General features: G+C 45.9%; 1 protein-coding gene across 1 annotated transcript in view; it reads left to right on the top strand.

Moving 5' to 3' along the window:
* Positions 1-18377, top strand: part of LOC144119220 (uncharacterized) — a 102939-nt gene extending 84562 nt beyond the window's left edge. Inside the window, exons 11-15 of the mRNA XM_077651895.1 lie at positions 312-526; positions 4619-4849; positions 8339-8482; positions 15192-16397; positions 17387-18377. Of these exons, the coding sequence (XP_077508021.1) occupies positions 312-526; positions 4619-4849; positions 8339-8482; positions 15192-16397; positions 17387-17601 (2011 nt within the window). The 3' untranslated portion in view covers positions 17602-18377. The remainder of the gene's footprint in view (positions 1-311; positions 527-4618; positions 4850-8338; positions 8483-15191; positions 16398-17386) is intronic.
* The last annotated feature ends 422 nt before the right edge of the window (positions 18378-18799 follow it).

Genomic DNA, 18799 nt, shown 5'->3' with positions numbered 1-18799 from the left:
TTAGCCGATTCATAAAAAGACTGCCTCATGCCATCAGCATTTGCCGCAGTACATTTAACGGCCGACCCGATGAGTAAGATAAACACTACAGTGACCTTGCCAACTTATACGAGTTTTCATCGCTCACGTGCACTTTGCAAAAGCGATTCCCTCTTACCAGAGTTCATGACCACGGATCCACTTCTCGTTCAGGGCCACGCGCACGCTCCACCGTCGGTTTCGTACTCCTCCAACGTTAAGAGAAAACAAAGAAAGAAGTGCGTGGTATTATCGTATATTGCCATGGAAAGCGAAAGCGATTTTTCTTTCAGACTATATCCCCATTGGCGCTGGCGTTATGCCATGTCGCCACATGGGAAGGCGCTTTTTATAGCTGCGGGCAGAAAAACATCGCCCTTCTCGCACAAAAAGAAGACACCAGAAAGGAGCGAGCCGAACACCTGGGACAGCAATGTCCATTCTGCCTTCACCACTTCGTTGATCAGCCAGCTGCAGGTGTCTGCCGGAGAGAACCACCCTGTTCACTGTAAGCGATCTCCTTTTCCTGAGAACATCTCTATCTTTGTGAGCCGAAAAAAAAAACGAAAGTCTACAGAGTGAATGCTTATTGAGAGGAGAAAAAATTATGCATGATCTTTTGTGGAAGAAGTGGCAAAAAAAGATCGATGTGAAATGTTTCTTCGCGCTAAGGTATTGTTTAATGCAGTATGGTGTTTTTATTAGAGTCGATAGATACGGAGGTTTTGTACCGTACGTAATATTGCGCGCTATGAAGATAGTTTTCCAGGAAGCACCTCTGCCTGCCAATGCCTTCTTAGAAAGTAGGCGAGCATCATCATATTATACTGCGGGAAATCTGAGGCAGTTGATAAACGCATATGAAATTTAAGAAGTTAATGGGACTGGCATTACGCTGGATGCGATATGAATACTGAGTCAGAGCTTTTCAGGGATTTTGAGGGTTGTTCTGCATTTTATCCCGTTGTCTTGGAAGGCCGTTCAGATAGGTTGGCTAAGGCTTCGTATCCGCATACCGCCTACCACAGGGATGAAACATATTAGCCGCTACTTCAGAGGCAGTGATAACTAACAAGAATAATGCCCACAAAGAAAATAAGCACTTCGGGCTTCAAATTATTTGGCCGCCTGTGTTCGACGTAGCCAATTTTTTTAACGCTTAATGAATGTTTCCAGGAATAAGACGCAAATATTCTTATTTGAAGCACTATGTTCTTAAAGAATGAATGACAAACCGTAAGCTAACTTGCGAAAACCTAACTCACCTCAGCTAGAGATTACATATCGGATTCTAATCATTCTCTCTTAATCATCCTGATGCATTGTGTAATGGCAGTCTGCACTCACAGCAGCTGCACGCTTAGACAGTGACACCCCCCGTGAAAAAATTACGGCCACAGGGGTTTACTTGCGAGGCTTGCAGCATGCCTCGTTGTGCATCCTCAGTGACCGTAATGTCTCGAAAGAGGACTGCCTCTGCGTACTCAATGCTCCCAAGCTTTGGACTTCTTGCTGTACTGCGAGCCACGCTAAACAGCTTAGAAGCAAACCGCTGTATACTTTTTACGGGGGCTGCACATTATTCGCAGCAGTGGCTGAGATGCTTGCTGCGCTTTCCTTCAGTGCGCGATACCTAAGCTTTTTAGAATTCACTTACGTCATTGACAATTCATCGGCCCGTATTTGTTTGCTTGTTAGATCAGTGAGTGGCATACGTGATTAATCTTTGCGCTCTTTGCAGCGCCTTTTCTATCTGCCGCTGAAGACTTCGTTGGCTCTGAAAAGATGACAGCGAGGCTTCAGCTCCAAGGCAGTAAAAACGCGTTTTGATTCAACGGTATTCAAATTATTTTATTATCAAAACTTGCCACTTATAGCAACAAATATAGATTTGGCACTTTCTACTTTCAGTTGCGAAACCGACAGTTTACGTAATCCCTCTTTGACGTAGTAAATGCATTGACCGCAGCTAGGTTGTACCTAACTGCAGCACCTGAAGGATTACGCATGTTGTATCCTGCAGCTTGAGACAAGACCGGAACGTTTTACAAGCGGTCAGCACTAATCTCGTCTGCCCTTGCCTTCCCCGCTATTCCGGGAGTTTTTTTTGTAGTGGCAACGCAGATAGGCGGCTATTGATACATATGCCACATTGGCATGTACTTTCATCGCGTGAGCTATTTCTTCCGCCGGATTTTTAACGCCTGAAGGCGCTTTAGACGTGATTTTGTACAAGCAACCTCACATTTTTTTAATGTGCCGGGCCTATCGGGTATTTATTTTTTTAGGTGATTTTAGCTTGTGTTGTGTCGAAAATAAGATTTTTTTGTTTATGCCGTACATGCTTAAAAAAAGGGCAGTTAAAAAGGTAGTAAGTGCAGTAGTTACTAGCTCTGCCTGCGTGTTCCTGTTTTTTACTCTTTACTACCCTCTTTAAGGTGTAGTTATTAAAAGTAAATCCTTCGTACCTATGGGCGCCAGTTAGTACTTGGTTAGTACCAGTTTCATCAATCCTAAAATTAAGTCACAAAATGCGATTGACAAAGACTGCTGTATGAATTAAATGTTTCTGGAAATAACATTTCTGCATAGGCGTGTAGTTACTGTTTCTGCAGCCTCAACCTGGTCTTAAGGCTGATATCTTAGCTTAACGGGTAAGCGTCACCACCGCGTAAGTGAGAGTCTTATGTATGGAGTATATTATGAGACGGAGAATGGTTTGGTTTGGTTTATAGGGGTTTAACGCCCAAAGCGACTCGGGCTATAAGGGACGCCGTAGTGAAGGGCTCCGGAAATTTCGACCACCTGGTGTTCTTTAACGTGCACTGACATCGCGCGGTACACGGGCCGCTAATTTTGCCTCCATAGAAATTCCACTGCCGCGAACAGGATCGAACCCGCGTCTTTCGGGTCAGCAGCCGAGTGCCATAACCACTGAGCCACCACGGCGGCGAGCAGAATGATTTACCTGTGTACGCGCAGAGGGTCTGTCAGGCCTGACCTTTCTGATTTCTCATCTTCTTGTATTTTCTAACCTTTTGAGCGCCCGGTAGAGTTGTTTTATTCCATCGCCTCGCATAATTTGTAAATGTAATGCGCAATATGTGAAAGCCGCAGTGTGCGATTTAAGGCCAGCACAAACTGGTAGCTCTCACTAGTGGTGGGAAGGAATAAAATGAACATATAGCTTTTTTTCTTTTCTATTGTACACAAGTTAAACAAGCCACGCCTGCCCACTGTACGAAGACGCTAGCAGCATATGCGAAAACATTTTCCATCCGTTTTCTTTAGTAAATACTTAGAGCGTTTTGTTTGTGACTGCAGTCCTCTTGACAAGCTTCTTGAGGTAGTAACTTTCACTACTTCTACCTTTACCCCCTCCAGTTACTACGATGGTAGTGGTCTGTGTGACAAGTAACCTTAGTAGTTCGTGAATTTTGGCCGCCGCGGTGGCTCAGTGGTTATGGCACTCGGCTGCTGACCCGAAAGACACGGGATCGATCCCGGCTGCGGAGGTCGAATTTCGATGGAGGCGAAATATTAGAGGCCCGTGTACTATGCGATGTCGGTGCACGTTAAAGAACCCCAGGTGGTCGAAATTTCCGGAGCCCTTCACTACGGCGTCTCTCATAGCCTGAGCCGCTTTGGGACGTTAAACCCCCTAAATCAAATCAAATCACTTAGTGAATTTTCCGACCTTTTTTAAGAGTGTATAGTCAGCCCAGTAAATAGTAATTCGGAAAACACTGAACATGGTAGCATGTCGTCGGCCATCTGAATGCAGGCAAATTTTTCCACTAGTAACAAATCCATAATTTTTTCCCAATTTCTAGCGTAACTAGCACCTTCGAAACAGAAATTGATTCCACGTACTTCTGGAGTTTGACTTAACATGCGCTTGCATTTCGGTACTGATTTTTCTTCTAACAATGACATTTTGTACTATATTTCTCACATCGACTTTTCCGCTGGTGTTCAGCGCTGGAAGGCAGAAAAATAATTTTTTTAGTCATGAATACACTATTCAGGCGGAAAAATAGTTGTTTTCGGTGGAAACAAAAAGCTCCGCCAGAAAGGGTTACCAGAAACCAAAAATTACTGCCAGCTTTTCAATAAACAACAAAGTTTTTCCGTGGAAACAATTTCGGCGCTGTTATGACAGCGCAGAGGTACACGCACCAAGTGCAAACCGATGGCGTTCAGCAGCAAACTTGTCTGGCGGGTTGTTTCAGTGGAAAGAACGAATAGTCCAAAAGCAATAACACAAATCTTGAGCTTCCAACATCCAGCAAGAACCTCCTGTTTGGGGCAACGGTATCGGGTTATCTACATCAAAATGCTTGTTACTGCCTACAGTGAACATACGCATTCTGAAAGACCGATGGCTGCGTGGGACAACGCGGCATCTAGATCGTCGCACTGAATACGATTGAAATGAAAACATAGAAGCGGTTGGCGCGGCTCGCTCAGGACACAGCTATTTGGACATCAAATGCAAAAGGTTTTGTCCTTCAGCAGGCGCTTCGTGGCAGATGCCATGCGGGAAAATCGCGCTTACGTAGCATTGCTCCTCACTGGATATGTCAAACGGTTGTTGCAGGCGGGTGCCGAATTCCCTGCACCATGGCGAAGGAACTGCAGGATGGGCGCGACATCGTCGTGGACCGGTGCTGGAGCCTTGCTCCCCTGTCTGCCCTCTCGGCACTTCTAGCCATGCTCATCTCCAAGAACAGCGCACTGTTCTACGTGGCCTTCGTGGACGAATTCGGAGTGAGCCGTCAGAGCGCTAGTTGGCCTCTGACCCTCAACGTGGTGATGGCGCACATGGCCGGTGAGTTTGTAGAAAGAGATGCGAGCTGCAGAAATTGTGCCCAGATCGAATATCCGGTTATAGATTAGTTAGACTGTGACACACTGATTTCTTTCCGTCTTCGGGTTGGAAAATCCCATTTGACCAAGGTCCAGATCTTTTATATTACAATTGGGATCATACCCGAGATACATTAGTAGTGCGAGAGGTTTATTTTCCTATTTATTTTAATTCCTCAATTTAAATTTATCTGTCACTTCTCTACCTTCTATCCCCTCCTCTATAATTCTCTTTTCTCCCCATCCCCACTCATCTTTCTCCTTTAACCCCGGTACATCATGGAGCGGGAGAGGTCCTCTGCAACCTCACACTGTATTCTGTCGTCAAAAGGAAAACGAAAGCCCTTAGTTTTAATTGCTACTCACAATAGCGGGGCTATAATCTCTTCGTCAATCCAACGTCTGGTTCATGCTGGTACCCAGTACTATATTGTTATTCTGGGATATTGATTATGACAACCAGTTGCGTGGTCTAATCCAGAGTTGGCACTTTATTTAAAACTAATGCGGCCAACATTCAGTTGTCATAAAAGTAATATGCGCGGGTTCAAGCTTCAGTATCGGGTTTTTGCGCGCATTGTTTCGCAGTATTGTAGAGAAAATTGTTGAATAAACGCAGCTTATCGACGTCATATATGCGCGATTCAGAGAGCGGGACGGGCTAGCGAGGGTAAATCCACGGCGCATTGCTCTAAGTACCCCTCATGCCACGTTGATGACGGACAAGGGAACGAGCAAGAGGAAGTATTGGAAATGCCAAAATCGCCGCCGCATCCGCGTTGCCCCGTCCTTGGCAATGAGCCGCTTTTCCTTCCGTGCTTTGCGCGAAACACTGCAATCGTGTGGCGTCAGCGAGGAGTTGCAAACGACGGCGATCGCGAAGAGGATTTCAGGGTCCGCTTCACGTAATCGCACCCACACGGTGCCGGCTGCGTCACCTTCTCACGGAGAGGGGGGGTTATGAACGGACCGATGCGTTGAGAAGATGGAAGGCTGCGCTCGTAGTGCGGGTTTACAGGAGGAAGTCACCGGCTATTCTCCCGTATAGCGTTGGGAAGGTCTAGACTTCAATGTAATGCAGCCAGAGATAGACGGCATACACACGGCGATGACACAGCCGACCGGACTGTACTGATTGCGCAGGCTTGTTTGAGCTGAGGCTTTAGCTATTCTTATTCCAATTTCAATGGTTTCGCCGTTGTACGATTTTTTGCTGCCGCGTATTATGCCACGGCTGGTAGCTGGAAAGAATTCTTCTTCACGAGCCCTCATACTAAATGCGGTCGATGTCAAAATGATAAAAGACAAAAGAACCGCTCAGACTACAGCCCCCTTACTGTGCCCCCTCATAACGACTCGATGCGCCCTGCAGGCATACCTTGATGTAGTGTAGCTCCACTCGACCAACGTGGGCAGAGAACCCGGATGAATCGTATATTTTTGAAGCAGGAGATGCCGCCGCCGCAAGAAAGCAGGAAACCAAACCTCTATTAGCTTTTGCATAAATGTCTCAACAGCTGCAATTGTTTTCGACATTACCCGGAATTATCCCACGCGCACCGAGAGTGGCCGCCGAGCGACATGTTTCCGTCGACAACGTGGCGAATGCCTAGACCTCTGTTATCAACATGCAGCACATGTGGCTCCAGCTCAAAACTGTTGTTTCTTTTCTTGAAGACTTTCAGGACAGCGGTATGTGCTTCGCTGTAATCTTGGCCGAGATAATACATCGGCGCTTTTTCATTCACCCGCCGCGGTGGCTCAGTGGTTAGGGCGCTCGGCTACTGATCCGGAGCTCTCGGGTTCGAAACCGACCACGGCTGCTGCGTTTTTATCGAGGTAAAACGCTAAGGGGCCCACGTGCTGTGCGATGTCAGTGCACGTTAAAGATCCCCAGGAGGTCGAAATTATTCCGGAGCTCTCAACTACGGCACCTCATTCTTCCTTTCTTCTTTCACTCCCTCCTTTATCCCTTCCCTTACGGCGCGGTCCAGGTGTCCAACGAGATATGAGACAGATACTGCGCCATTTCCTTTCCCCAAAAACCAATTATTATTATTATTATTATTATTATTATTATTATTATTAATATTATTATTATTATTATTATTATTATTATTATTATTATTATTATTATTCATTTTAAAGTGTTCTACGTCAAACTAACAAAATTTCTTCGGAATACATATAAGATATGTGATAGAGACACGTTTGGTTGCTTGGAGAAAAAAAGTGAATAGTGAAGTGAAAGACAGTACAGCTTTCGAAGGGATCTAACCACCCTAAGTAACGACGCTTCGAACGTGAGGACTGCTAGTGCGGGCAACGATAACCGTTAAGTAGTGGCAGAGGTTTTTGTTCGGCTTGGAACATAACAATCGCGATGTGGCAGTACCAATTTTTGCCACTGCGATGGGTTCATATTTTGCAGTGTATTTCATCAATGCAACAATATATCTGAGTTACCAAGTGGGTGCCCGGAAGAAAACTTCCTTTTATGTGTTCCCCTTTCTGCGATAATGGGTTGAACAGTTTCTCGCGGGATCTTCAAGTGTTGCCGCAAATGTACCTAGTTCTCACAACACTTCCGGAACTTTTCCGGCGCAAAGGCCATGTGCAGTGACGTCTTTCTAAAGAATCTGATAATGAGCTCTGACCATACCTTCGGTAAAACGGCAACAATGAACTCATTGTCATGTTTCCATTAAAGCAAATGACTCAGACCAATCTTCTCAGTTTACGAGTCCTATTGTTATTCCCAATTCTAAACGCTGACGTTGATGGAACATTTCTGAGAGAATGGATGATGATGATCGGTAATAAAGCGCACTTACATGCATTTTTGGTTTAGGTAATCGTTCAGAGGACCACTAATTAAAATAGCTTAAAAGCAGTACATCACTAATAACTTACCCGGAGGTAGCTTTAGGCCTCATACTGATCAGCACAATACTGCACCTATATGTTGTTTCATGCAGTGGACTCATTTGATGCAGTGAGTGCTTGCGGTAAAGCGAAAGTGCCCTCTGAGGAGCCAGCAGGGGCTGACCTCTGCGTAAATGTTTTTAGGCAGATACCACTGAAAACCAAACCAAGGAATTTTCACTTTCCTGTTTCGAGGTGGTTCTCTATTCAAATGGCCGCTCGTGTTTGTAACTTTACATAATTGTGAGCTAAGCCGCACGTTCACTTTAAACGTTATAGGGTCGCGTGTTATAGATCATTTTTACTTCAAAACAGATCAAAATGTAGTAGAAATGAACGCATAAATATATAATAATGAATGCCAGCTTTGGCTAACTACAGCATATTTTCGTAATTGAATGCGGCTAAAACTTCTCGAGCAAACAGACGCCAAACTCCACGTCCTTCGTTACGTGTGTGTTTGCTAAACCATACTATTGCCTTTCAGTAGGGCACATTGATGACGGCGTACTCCGACACTCTGCAGGTTTGCTAGTCATGGTGCTGCAACAAAGAATCACCATCTATCAAATCGCCATATCAGGCAGTCTGCTGAACTTCGGCGCACTCGTGGCTTGCGCCTTTGTTCCGAACATCGCCTGGATGACCGTCACGTTAGGCCTCATCAATGGTGAGCAAAGCATGCAGCAACGCAAGTATGGATCCCAGACCACTTTCATACTTCAGTCCGGTATCTTACGACCACACATAAACAGTCACCTTTATCGCGAGAATTGTGCAGTCAGTATTCAGCCTAAGAATGGTGGCTTTTGCAGTGCGAGAATTAGCGAGGAGTCAAGGGACGGGGAGATAACACCGGAACACTGCATACAGTCCTGTATGTTTTTTTCCATGTATCACTGAGTGTTCGCAAAGAAGGGTTCGCACTTTAATGACATCGCTCTTCAGTTCCAAAATTCAGGGTGATTCGTTCAATTGCTTTGGTGCTAGCTCTTCAAACCCAAAACCACGGCGCAATTTTGTTGCGCCTTGCAACGTGCCTTTACGACACCGATGAGCAGCATGCGGCAAGCCTTTTTGTGCCGACTCGCGGCTCAAATAGGAACACTGAAGCGCTGGCAGACGACGGACGAAGGGAGGACGAGACACACTGTGCGCTGAATGTCAGAATGTAAAACCAACTCGCCCAGCAACACACCCTGTTTAAAATAGGGCACTTCAATTTTCCCGATGAAAAGTACTTCATCGTGTACGATTCACATTCTAAATTAAGCAAAACGTTTTCTTCAGTAGTACAGTTCTCGCACTCGAGGGCATAGTAAACAACGTATATATGAAATGCGCGCATATAACAGTCGTAGCTGCGCATAATCCGGTCCGTAAAATATACAAAATCGGTTCAATGTAACACAACTTGCAGCATTTTGCACGAAGCCCAGCCACAAATAGTTGCTGCACATATTATATTATATTATATTATATTATATTATATTATATTATATTATATTATATTATATGCCATATAAAATACAGCAACTCCTCCCAACCAGGCGTGGTTTTAACGCGACAGCGCTAAGAATAAGAAGCCCATGTCGCAGGAACTTCAGCGTGCTAGTCGCCATCATTGACCGTTAGCGAAAAATTCGTGAAGAAATCGCCACGGAAGCAACCTAGGGGCAGGCGGCCCACCTAAGGCACACGCCCTTGTGGCGTCATTACAGCCTGCTCACTGAATTGTGAGGAAGCACCTGCCATTGCAGGGCAGTGACGCTACGCATATCGCTTGACCTCAGAACCACTGCACCAGGTGTGGTATGAGCAGTGCGAGGGGTGTATGAATCTAAAATCGAGAATGAATAATGCCGCATATATGGGCGATGACCTATTGACATTACAGGGCCATACCCCTGAGGCGGACCTTCAGTGTCGTCTACAGTGTTTAATTGTTGTTTGTTTTCGTATTCCTCGTGCAACATCCTTAATGCGTGTTTATGGCGCGCGGTGAGTCACAATTGTCTTGGCATTCGACATATAGCTCGCAATAGTACTGAGCAGTTCATTTGGCGTTAATAAACGGACGTCTGGTTGCGTTTGCTCTCGCCATCAGGACACTGCCCATCAAAATATACTGGTGCATTTACTACGCGAGAAAAACCAAAGCACTACTTGCTGATAGCTTAACTCAGGAGTTCGTTTGTTATGCGAGCACGTTCATTAGCAATAATTTGGTATCTCCAGAGCTACTCCCGTAATTCAGAATTTTCTGGTTATTTTTCTGCAAAAGCTATTATTATGGCCACTCGTTTTGTCGGACATAACACGGTGATAGCCTTTGCGCTTAGGCGCCCTAAACCTAGTGTCGCTCATCAAAGGTCCCACTAAAAATTCTTGTCCAACCAAGAACAGTGTATCCATGGCGTGAGTTAAAAGTTGCATTTGTGGGACGCAATTTGACTATCAGTGCTCTTTACTCATGGTACACCGCAGCGCGGCGGACAAAATGGACATGGGTTATGGGGTGTAACGTCCCAAAGAAACTCGGGCAATTAAGGACGCCGCAGTGAAATGATCCGGAAATTTCAACCACCTGACTTTCTTTAGCGTGCGTTGACATACCACAGTACACGGGCCTCTAAAATTTCGCTTCAACGGAAATTCGACCGCCGCGGTAGGATGGAATCCGGGTCTTTCGATCCAGCAGCTGATCGCCATAACCATTGAACCACCGCGGCGGTGGTTGCTTTGTTTTGTCTAGGATGTTTTACGCGACAGCTTATACAGCTCGTACGGTCGGCAACCTCTGCGGCTACCTCAGCACAACGGGTCTTCACTCCTTCTTTTAACTTTCTATCTCCCTCATACCTTCCCCTTTTTTGTACTTATGCCTCATGGCACACTTTTCGAATAAAAAAAAAACCGTCGGCGTAGTAGCAGTCGGCACCGCGTGACAGAAATGATCGGAAGCTGCGTAAAGAAAATTTTATTGTAAAACATTTTTGGCCCTTGTGATTCCTGATTGATTGGTGCGTGATAGAGGATGACGAGTTAATGAAGTCCTTGTAATTAATTTATTAATAAAAGAAATGAAAAAAGGAAACAATAGAAAAAGGGGGTTTAAAGGGGTTGAAAGGTGTAAAAATTCACACAATGAAAAGCCAATGCTTAATAATGCTAAATAAGAATATTTACAATGTGTAATAATCAATTAGTTAATTGAATAATTAAAAGAAAATGAAAAATGCGTTCACAGGCGTCAAACTGCTACCCGCCGCGGTGGCTCAGTGGTTAGGGCGCTCGACTACTGATCTGGAGTTCCCGGGTTCGAACCCGACCGTGGCGGCTGCGTTTTTATGGAGGAAAAACGCTAATAATATTAATAATATTTGGTATTTTGGGGGGAAAGGAAATGGCGCAGTATCTGTCTCATATATCGTTGGACACCTGAACCGCGCCGTAAGGGAAGGGGTAAAGGAGGCAGTGAAAGAAGAAAGGAAGAATAGGTACCGTAGTGGAGGGCTCCGGAATAATTTCGACCACCTGGGGATCTTTAACGTGCACTGACATCCCACAGCACACGGGCGCCTTAGCGTTTTTCCTCCATAAAAACGCAGCCGCAGCGGTCGGGTTCGAACCCGGGAACTCCGGATCAGTAGTCGAACGCCCTAACCACTGAGCCACCGCGGCGGGAAAAACGCTAAGGCGCCCGTGTGCTGTGCGATGTCAGTGCACGTTAAAGATCCCCAGGTGGTCGAAATTATTCCGGAGCCCTCCACTACGGCACCTCTTTCTTCCTTTCTTCTTTCACTCCCTCCTTTATCCCTTCCCTAACGGCGCGGTTCAGGTGTCCGCAGAGATGTGAGACAGATACTGCGCCATTTCCTTTCCCCCAAAACCAATTATATATATATATATAAACTGCTCAGAATGTAAGCCCTAATCCACTACGCGTCCTCTCCAATTTAGTGCACACGGACGCGCCACTGAACCTGTGCGCCGCGGTTCCTCCTCAGACGTCCCGACACACATGACAGAGACGGCCATGCGCATCCGGATCCTGTGGAAGCGGAATGCATCACTCTAGCCCCAGACACCGACAATGCGACGCGACACACCGACGTGACGACCATCTGCGCCGATTCCCCAACTTCATACAGACACTTTCTTCGCAGCATCAACCCGCGCCAGCCGCCCGCGCACTCGAACAGTCCCCCTCCCGCAACACTCCATAACTGTCACGGGGGGACCTGAGCCCAAGGGTATCCTCAGTAGTGAACGCGTCCATGTGCACGTTCGATAATCTGCCTAACACCCCACTCAGTTGGGTATTTACAGTTAATGGAGAATACCTTATTAATCTGCGATACGCTGATGACATCGCCTTGCTGAGTCACTCAGGAGATCAGCTGCAAAGCATAATCAGTGAGTTAGACAGGCAGAACATAATGGTTGGTCTAAAAATTAATAGACAGAAAACTAAAATAATGCTCAATAGCTTCGCAAGGGGATTGCCGTGTACAGTTGGCAGCGAGCCGCTGGAAGTGGTAAGGAAATACGTCTTCCTAAGGCAGGTAGTGACCGCAAATCCGCATTGCGAGAGGGAAAGAACTGAAAAATAAGAATGGAGTGGAGCGCATTTGGCAGGTGGCACCGAATTACCCGCTGCGACGTCACTTGAAAATTCACACACGTGGCTCAACAAAGAGTGAAACCAGAGACAAGTGAAGTGTACATAAGCTCTATGGTGTATGCCTTATTTCAAAGGAGATAAGCTGTTTGCATTCAATTTTTGACCTGGCGTTTCTTGCTTACGATAATGATTCGAAAACGCAAACGTAATCCTTACCGCGACCCACCGGCTGAGCGGTTAGCGTGCTCGGCTACTGATCCGGAGTTCCTGGGTTCGAACCCGACCGCGGCGACTGCGTTTCGATGGAGCCGAAACGCAAGGCGCCCTGTGTGCTGTGGAACATCACTGCACGTTGAAGATCCCCAGGTGGTCGAAATTATTCCGGAGCCCTCCACTGCGGCACCTCTTCCTTCCTTTCTTCTCTCATTCCCGCCTTTATCCCTTCCCTTACGGCACGATATGTGAGACAGATACTGCGCCATTTCCTTTCCCTAAAAACCAATTTTTATCCTTACCGGGAAACACACACAGGGAGAAGGAGCGTGCTTCGCATTGCTTGCAGGCGCTGTTATCATACATTATGCGGTTTGCACTTCACACGAGGGCTTCGAACTTGAAAATTCAGAGAGGTGACTCTACAAAGAGTGAAGCCAGAGACAATAGAAATGTACTTGAGCTGTATGCCTGATTTCAAAGATATGCTGTTTGCATTCAATATTTCGCCTGGCGTTTTTTGCTTACGAGAACGACACGAAAATGCAACCTTAATCTTTACCGGGAAACACACGCGAGAAGGATTGTGCTTCGCATTGTTTGCAGGCGCCGTTTTCACACATTGTGCGGTTTGCACTTCATACGAGGGCTTCGAATAACGTCAACACCTTGCGAAGCAGCTGCAAATCTTATGTTTACCGGAACGCGTAGTTGTAAATGTCGGTGCCGCGCGTCAGAAATATTCCTTCCCTTACGGCGCCGTTTAGATGTCGACCGAGATCGGTGAGGCAGGCGTCACTTCCTCTCCTTAAAACCAATTTTCATTTCATTTTTCTTTTCTTATGGCGCGGTTCGGGTGTCCGCCAAGATATGTGTCACAGGCGTCATTTCATTTGCTTAAATTGTCCAATGGCGTGGCACCGAACGGAGGATGGCGTTTCGCGGGCTCCTTGGAAACGCTCCAGCACGATTGGAGAGCAACGGAGGCCTGTGTTTGCTAAATGGGTGGTGTCGATGTCTATGAGGAAAACACGCGTGGTTATAGTTTTTTTTTATTCTTTTGATTGTTTAATTTTTCGTAAGTATTCTTTATTTTATGCATTTTTAATTTATGCTACAACTGCTTTATGAACAGTATGATGTACGATTGGTGTGCTGTATTTTTATTTATTTTCAAGATGTTTTTTTGTCCGACTGACATGCTGTTCAGTACTTAATTTTCCATTCGGAGTAGCATTCAATTTTTAGCCAGGCTTTTTTTGCTGACGACGACACGAAAATTTCCTTCGAAGGTAGAGGTATATAGCTTCGCTGTAATATGTTATCCGCGGTTTCAATATTTCCTTCTGTGCATCATTCCAAACTCGCAAAACAGCGCTGTGCGCGAAAACGCTGCCTCTGCCATTACGCCGTTGATAATTTTTTCTCTCAAAATATTCGTGTTAGGGCAAAAACAGCTGCACTGTTGGCCTGTTAAATACTGTGCGCATAATATATAAAATAACCAAGCAAATTAAAAACATGAAGTGTTTAGAAAGTTGTATCTCTCGTGGAATTACTCTTCTCGCTAAAAATAATTAAAAATGATTGCTATAAAATGATCCGGTATCTTATAAAGTGTCGTCCAGTGTGAGTGTACACCATACTGACTAAACATTGTTGCAATTGATTTCAACTAATCATGATGTTAAGAAAAAATGCACGAGCAGAAAAACGCACCCGCCAACGCCGGAGCTTCTTTACGATAAGCGACAAATTCTTTCGGGAGCACCTCGCTATCAGGAATTGATGGGCCTATCTATGATTCAGGACAAACACTTTCTGAATTTACACACCCTAGTAAAGCGGCCATCATCATTTTTATTGACATTGCTGCTAGAGTTGATTGATACGCAACTACGTCCCGTTGGAGGCATTTCTTTATCATGGTAGGGAGTCATCGTTGCGCCGCCGGAGCAGTTTTCTCTTTCTATATAGGTCCCATCTAAAAGTCTTTTCATTATCGATAAGCTCATCATGATGGAGATTTCTATTGCTACTTTTGGCTGCCAATATAACTGTAGCATATTCCCATATCTCTATGCTTCCATATATGTCTGCTGTTAGCTGTAAAAGGCCAACGAAGCCCAGAAACATCTATTAAACAGTTGAGTTGCCACTTCGTACCACTTTTGATCGACTAACAAGCGCTTCAGTCCAGGCGACACTCTTACTCGCTGGAGCAACCTGCATGCACGCTGCCCACTCCGCAATGTCAGCCTCCAAGTCCGCACAAACTGCTTGCATAGTTAGGCCTGCGGATTTCGCAACGTAACGACGCCAAATCAATGCCATATTTTTGCACTGAAAACCTATGTTCCCATTTTTTCATATACTCAAGAATGACGGAGAACCACGAATTTCAATAAGTGAAATAGTAGAGAGCGGTTGGTGTGTTTTTTTTTAAGTTATCAAACCCTTTCCCTTGCTCGCCAAGTGCTATAGTAAAAACATTTATCTCCTGTTGTGTTTTGAAAAAAATGTCCTCTCTCTACTGCAGGTACAGCTGTGGGAATGATCATGCTGACCCTCTCCATATACAACATGCTGTACTTTGACAAGTACAGGGCGACAGCCAGCGGCTTCAAGTACACTGGCATGACTTTGGCACCCCTGGCTTTCCCCTTGCTACTATCGGCACTTATCCGAGTGTACGGTCTTCACGGAGCGCTGCTGATGCTGGCTGCAATCACGCTGAACACACTGCCTGTAGCCATGCTCATGAACAATCCGCGGCCTATTCCCTTGTGTTGTGGTGGAGGACATGCGGACGTCCAAAAGGTTGTTAAACGAAAAAATTACAGCAGGGAAGAAAAATGCGATCAAGAGAGAAAAAATGCCCCAGGAGGCAATGTTTTGGCTCGTCTGAAGTGTGGCGATCAAATATCGTTGTCAGGGCAGATCGACAGAAAGATCTCCTTATCAAGGCAGAAGGAAAATGAAGCCTATTCAGCACTAAGAATCCCATGCGATAGCATCGCAGAAAAAGACATCACCCACGAATACTGCACTGCTGAAGGACGCCGTCCAGCCTGGAAAGTAGATCAGCGAAATGGGGACACTTGTCATGTGAACACAAAGGCGGGCTCAGGCACCGATGCCGACAAACCGCAGTACTTAGATGTGTTCATCCAAAAGACCGGTGAAGTGGAAGGCGATGCCGAGTGTGTGTCTGGCAACAGTACGACTCCAGTGGGACGCGGCAGCAGCACAGGAACGGTGTCGAGGAGCGGTGATACCGGCATCATGGCTCTGCTGCGAAACCCCGTCCTCTATATTCTGGTGGCCACGTTCACCATCGGCGAGTACACCACGATCACATTGGAGACGACAGTGCTGGACTACGCCGGTGACAGGGGCGCCCCAAGACGACAAGCCGAGCCCATCATCACATACGTGGCCACGGCGGAGATGGCGGGACGCCTGGTGATACCGTTCTTCTGGGATCGGGCAAGGCTTAGCCGCTGCCTTCTCGTGGCGATGTGCCTGGTGGCCGAGGCGCTGTGTCTAGTTGGTTTGCCGCACGCCACGAGCTTTCCTCAAGTTGTGGCCGCTGCTGTTGTAACAGGGCTACCGGCAGGCTGCGTAGTGGCTTTAAAACCAGTCCTTCTCAGTGATTTCTTCGGCGTAGAGAAGTTGTCCATGTGCTGGGGCGTCGCCGGCGTTTTCATGCTACCAGTGGCCTTCGGAGGTCCGCTGCTAATCGGTGAGTTTGAAAGAGCATGTTTTTCGCAATTTTTTCGGAAAATACGGGTGTTCTTAAATAAATGGCCATTAGCGCAAGGATTTGTGCTTTGGACCATGACCGAAACCCTTTTCATGGAAAAAATGTTTAATAATAATTGTCTTGAACGCATTGCCTACTCAAAAGAACGCTGGCACGAATATATACCTCCAATGTGGCAGAAGATGAATGTGCCGCCAGCGAATGTAGCAGATATGTATTCTACAGTGATGTTTACGCTTGTTCCTTTGTGATTCTTTAACTCGCTGTGGAATTCTCTTCACATTATATTGTTAGTAACTGCATAGTCTTCTTCTCTAAACGCCTATCATCCAAGCTATGGGCTTAAGTCTGGAAGGCACGCATTACTACGCCGCACTAGGCAGAGGTTTTGTTATTAAACAGGTGTGGCTACTCCTTTGGTATCATAGCTGCTAACTAACTGTGAAAAAATTGTTATGCTCCGTAAAAGGTTGTGGTTCTTACATCCCTCATTTTGTTCTGTTATCAGCAACTGGTACTTTATGCTCTACTGAGCACATAGCAAAAGACACACTCAGTACGATGTGGCGATTCAGCACGGAATGTTCAGAAACTAAGGATCTTAAGATACGGTTGAAAAGCTGGTAAATAATAGTATTCAAATACTGTTCCAACAATTTTGTGGTAGTGTCAACCAGGCGTGGTATGCTGCGCGTTGTCCTGCTTTGATCGCGCCTGTGCAGACCTATGAATAGCCTTGCGCTATTGCTGTCCGCTGACTCAGGTTCTATTGCAAATACATTTACTCGAGACGTTGCCTGATAGATAAGTTCCTTCGCACCTGCACGCCACATTCACGCGAAAAAGCAAGATGAGCATCTCCTGGGTCAAAAGCTGCCAAGCTGCGCTGTGAAAAAAAAAGCACATAGAAATGTTTTCCTCTGTTTAGACCTACTGCTCTCTTAATGTCAAATATCCCGTTTTTGCAGGTCTGTTCCGCGACTCCATGGGCTCCTACGAGAACTTGTACCGTATGCTGGCGGCCCTGTGTGTGACCTGTGCAACAGTGTTGTTCGGCTTGGACTTTACGCAGAGGCGAGCGGCCCGGAGGCGAACGGGAGTCGCCGAGGGGGAGCCGTGCACATCGGTTGGATTTCGGCCTCGCTCATTCGACTCTGGACTGGACAGCAGAGACATTTACTGAGTGCCTGGGCGAATTCCACCGTAATGCAGTGATTGTTGCTCAGCCTACCTCACTACACTGCCAAAGACACAACACTCACGTGCTTCGCATTGTCAGGTGAAAGCTTGCGCACTGCCCTTGTGAATGAGAGCTAGTAGGCTTTGCAAATTTTTTATGTAGTTTGTATATTGCTCATTTCTTAATTGTGTTCATTTTGTTTTTATGGTTACTTTTTTCCTCAAAAGAAACCTATAACATCGCTTACATAAAGGAATAGCTTATTGTGTGTTCGCGTGCAAGAAATCAGTGGCAACGCTTTGGCTTTCATATTGCTGGTTTATGTGTACAAAATGTAAAAAAATCCGAGCCCATACCGGAGACTGGTGGTGATCGTCGAAGTTTGCACACGCTGGTGTCACAACCATTTTGTCACGGATCAAGCGATGAGTGCGGCACAAGCAAAGAAATAATGGCGCACTACAATTGCGCAAAGTCTCATCTTGTCTGCGTCGCGAAGTTCGAGCGAAAATCCCCCGTGCCTTTCAAAAATATGTATTCATTTTGTCCTCTGTGAGCTCACTGAGAAAGCTTACTTCTTCAGGAAGAGCTGGATGTTTGATTTCGAGATATTCCTCTCAGCTGAACTGAATGTTCATAAGGACTAGCTTTTTTTTGTTCTATGAAAAAGAGACACTTTAATCAAGCTCAAATATTTAGTTGCACCCGCTACGTTTGATGTTGATTTTCTTAGTGAACTGCTGTCACGGGGTGACGGCGCTTGCTGTCAAAGTGGGCAGGAAGGGCAAGGCGGATTCAAAGTGGTGGCGAAGGCTGGGCCGAAAAGTGGTTTAGCGCGACTGCAGCACAACCAGAGGATGGGAGGCAAAACACTCATATAAAGAAATGATAAAGCTACAAAATTGGAATGTAATCTGCCAATAGAAAAGAAAAAAATATATTTGCACCTTGTTTTATGAAAGAGGTAAGTCATTTTATTAAAACCTGGCAAATTTTGTATTTTTGCAACACTCTTGACCTGCCCCCTATTCATGAGTGTGCGGTGCATTACAGCGCGTCTTTGCAGGCCTTGTTTCGATACCCGGCTAACCCGGCCACAGACATGCTTCGCCAGTGTCTGGAAGTGTTGCTGCCTTTCTATGCTGCCCCTCCTTTACCAGTCACTTTCATTGCGTTCCCAATTGCACATTAACAAGGCCAT

Source organism: Amblyomma americanum, chromosome 2, assembly GCF_052857255.1.
Source record: "Amblyomma americanum isolate KBUSLIRL-KWMA chromosome 2, ASM5285725v1, whole genome shotgun sequence".
Classification (NCBI taxonomy): Eukaryota; Metazoa; Arthropoda; class Arachnida; order Ixodida; family Ixodidae; genus Amblyomma; species Amblyomma americanum.
Note: the sequence above shows the minus strand (reverse complement) of the source record. Positions and strands in the feature narration are given on the sequence as shown.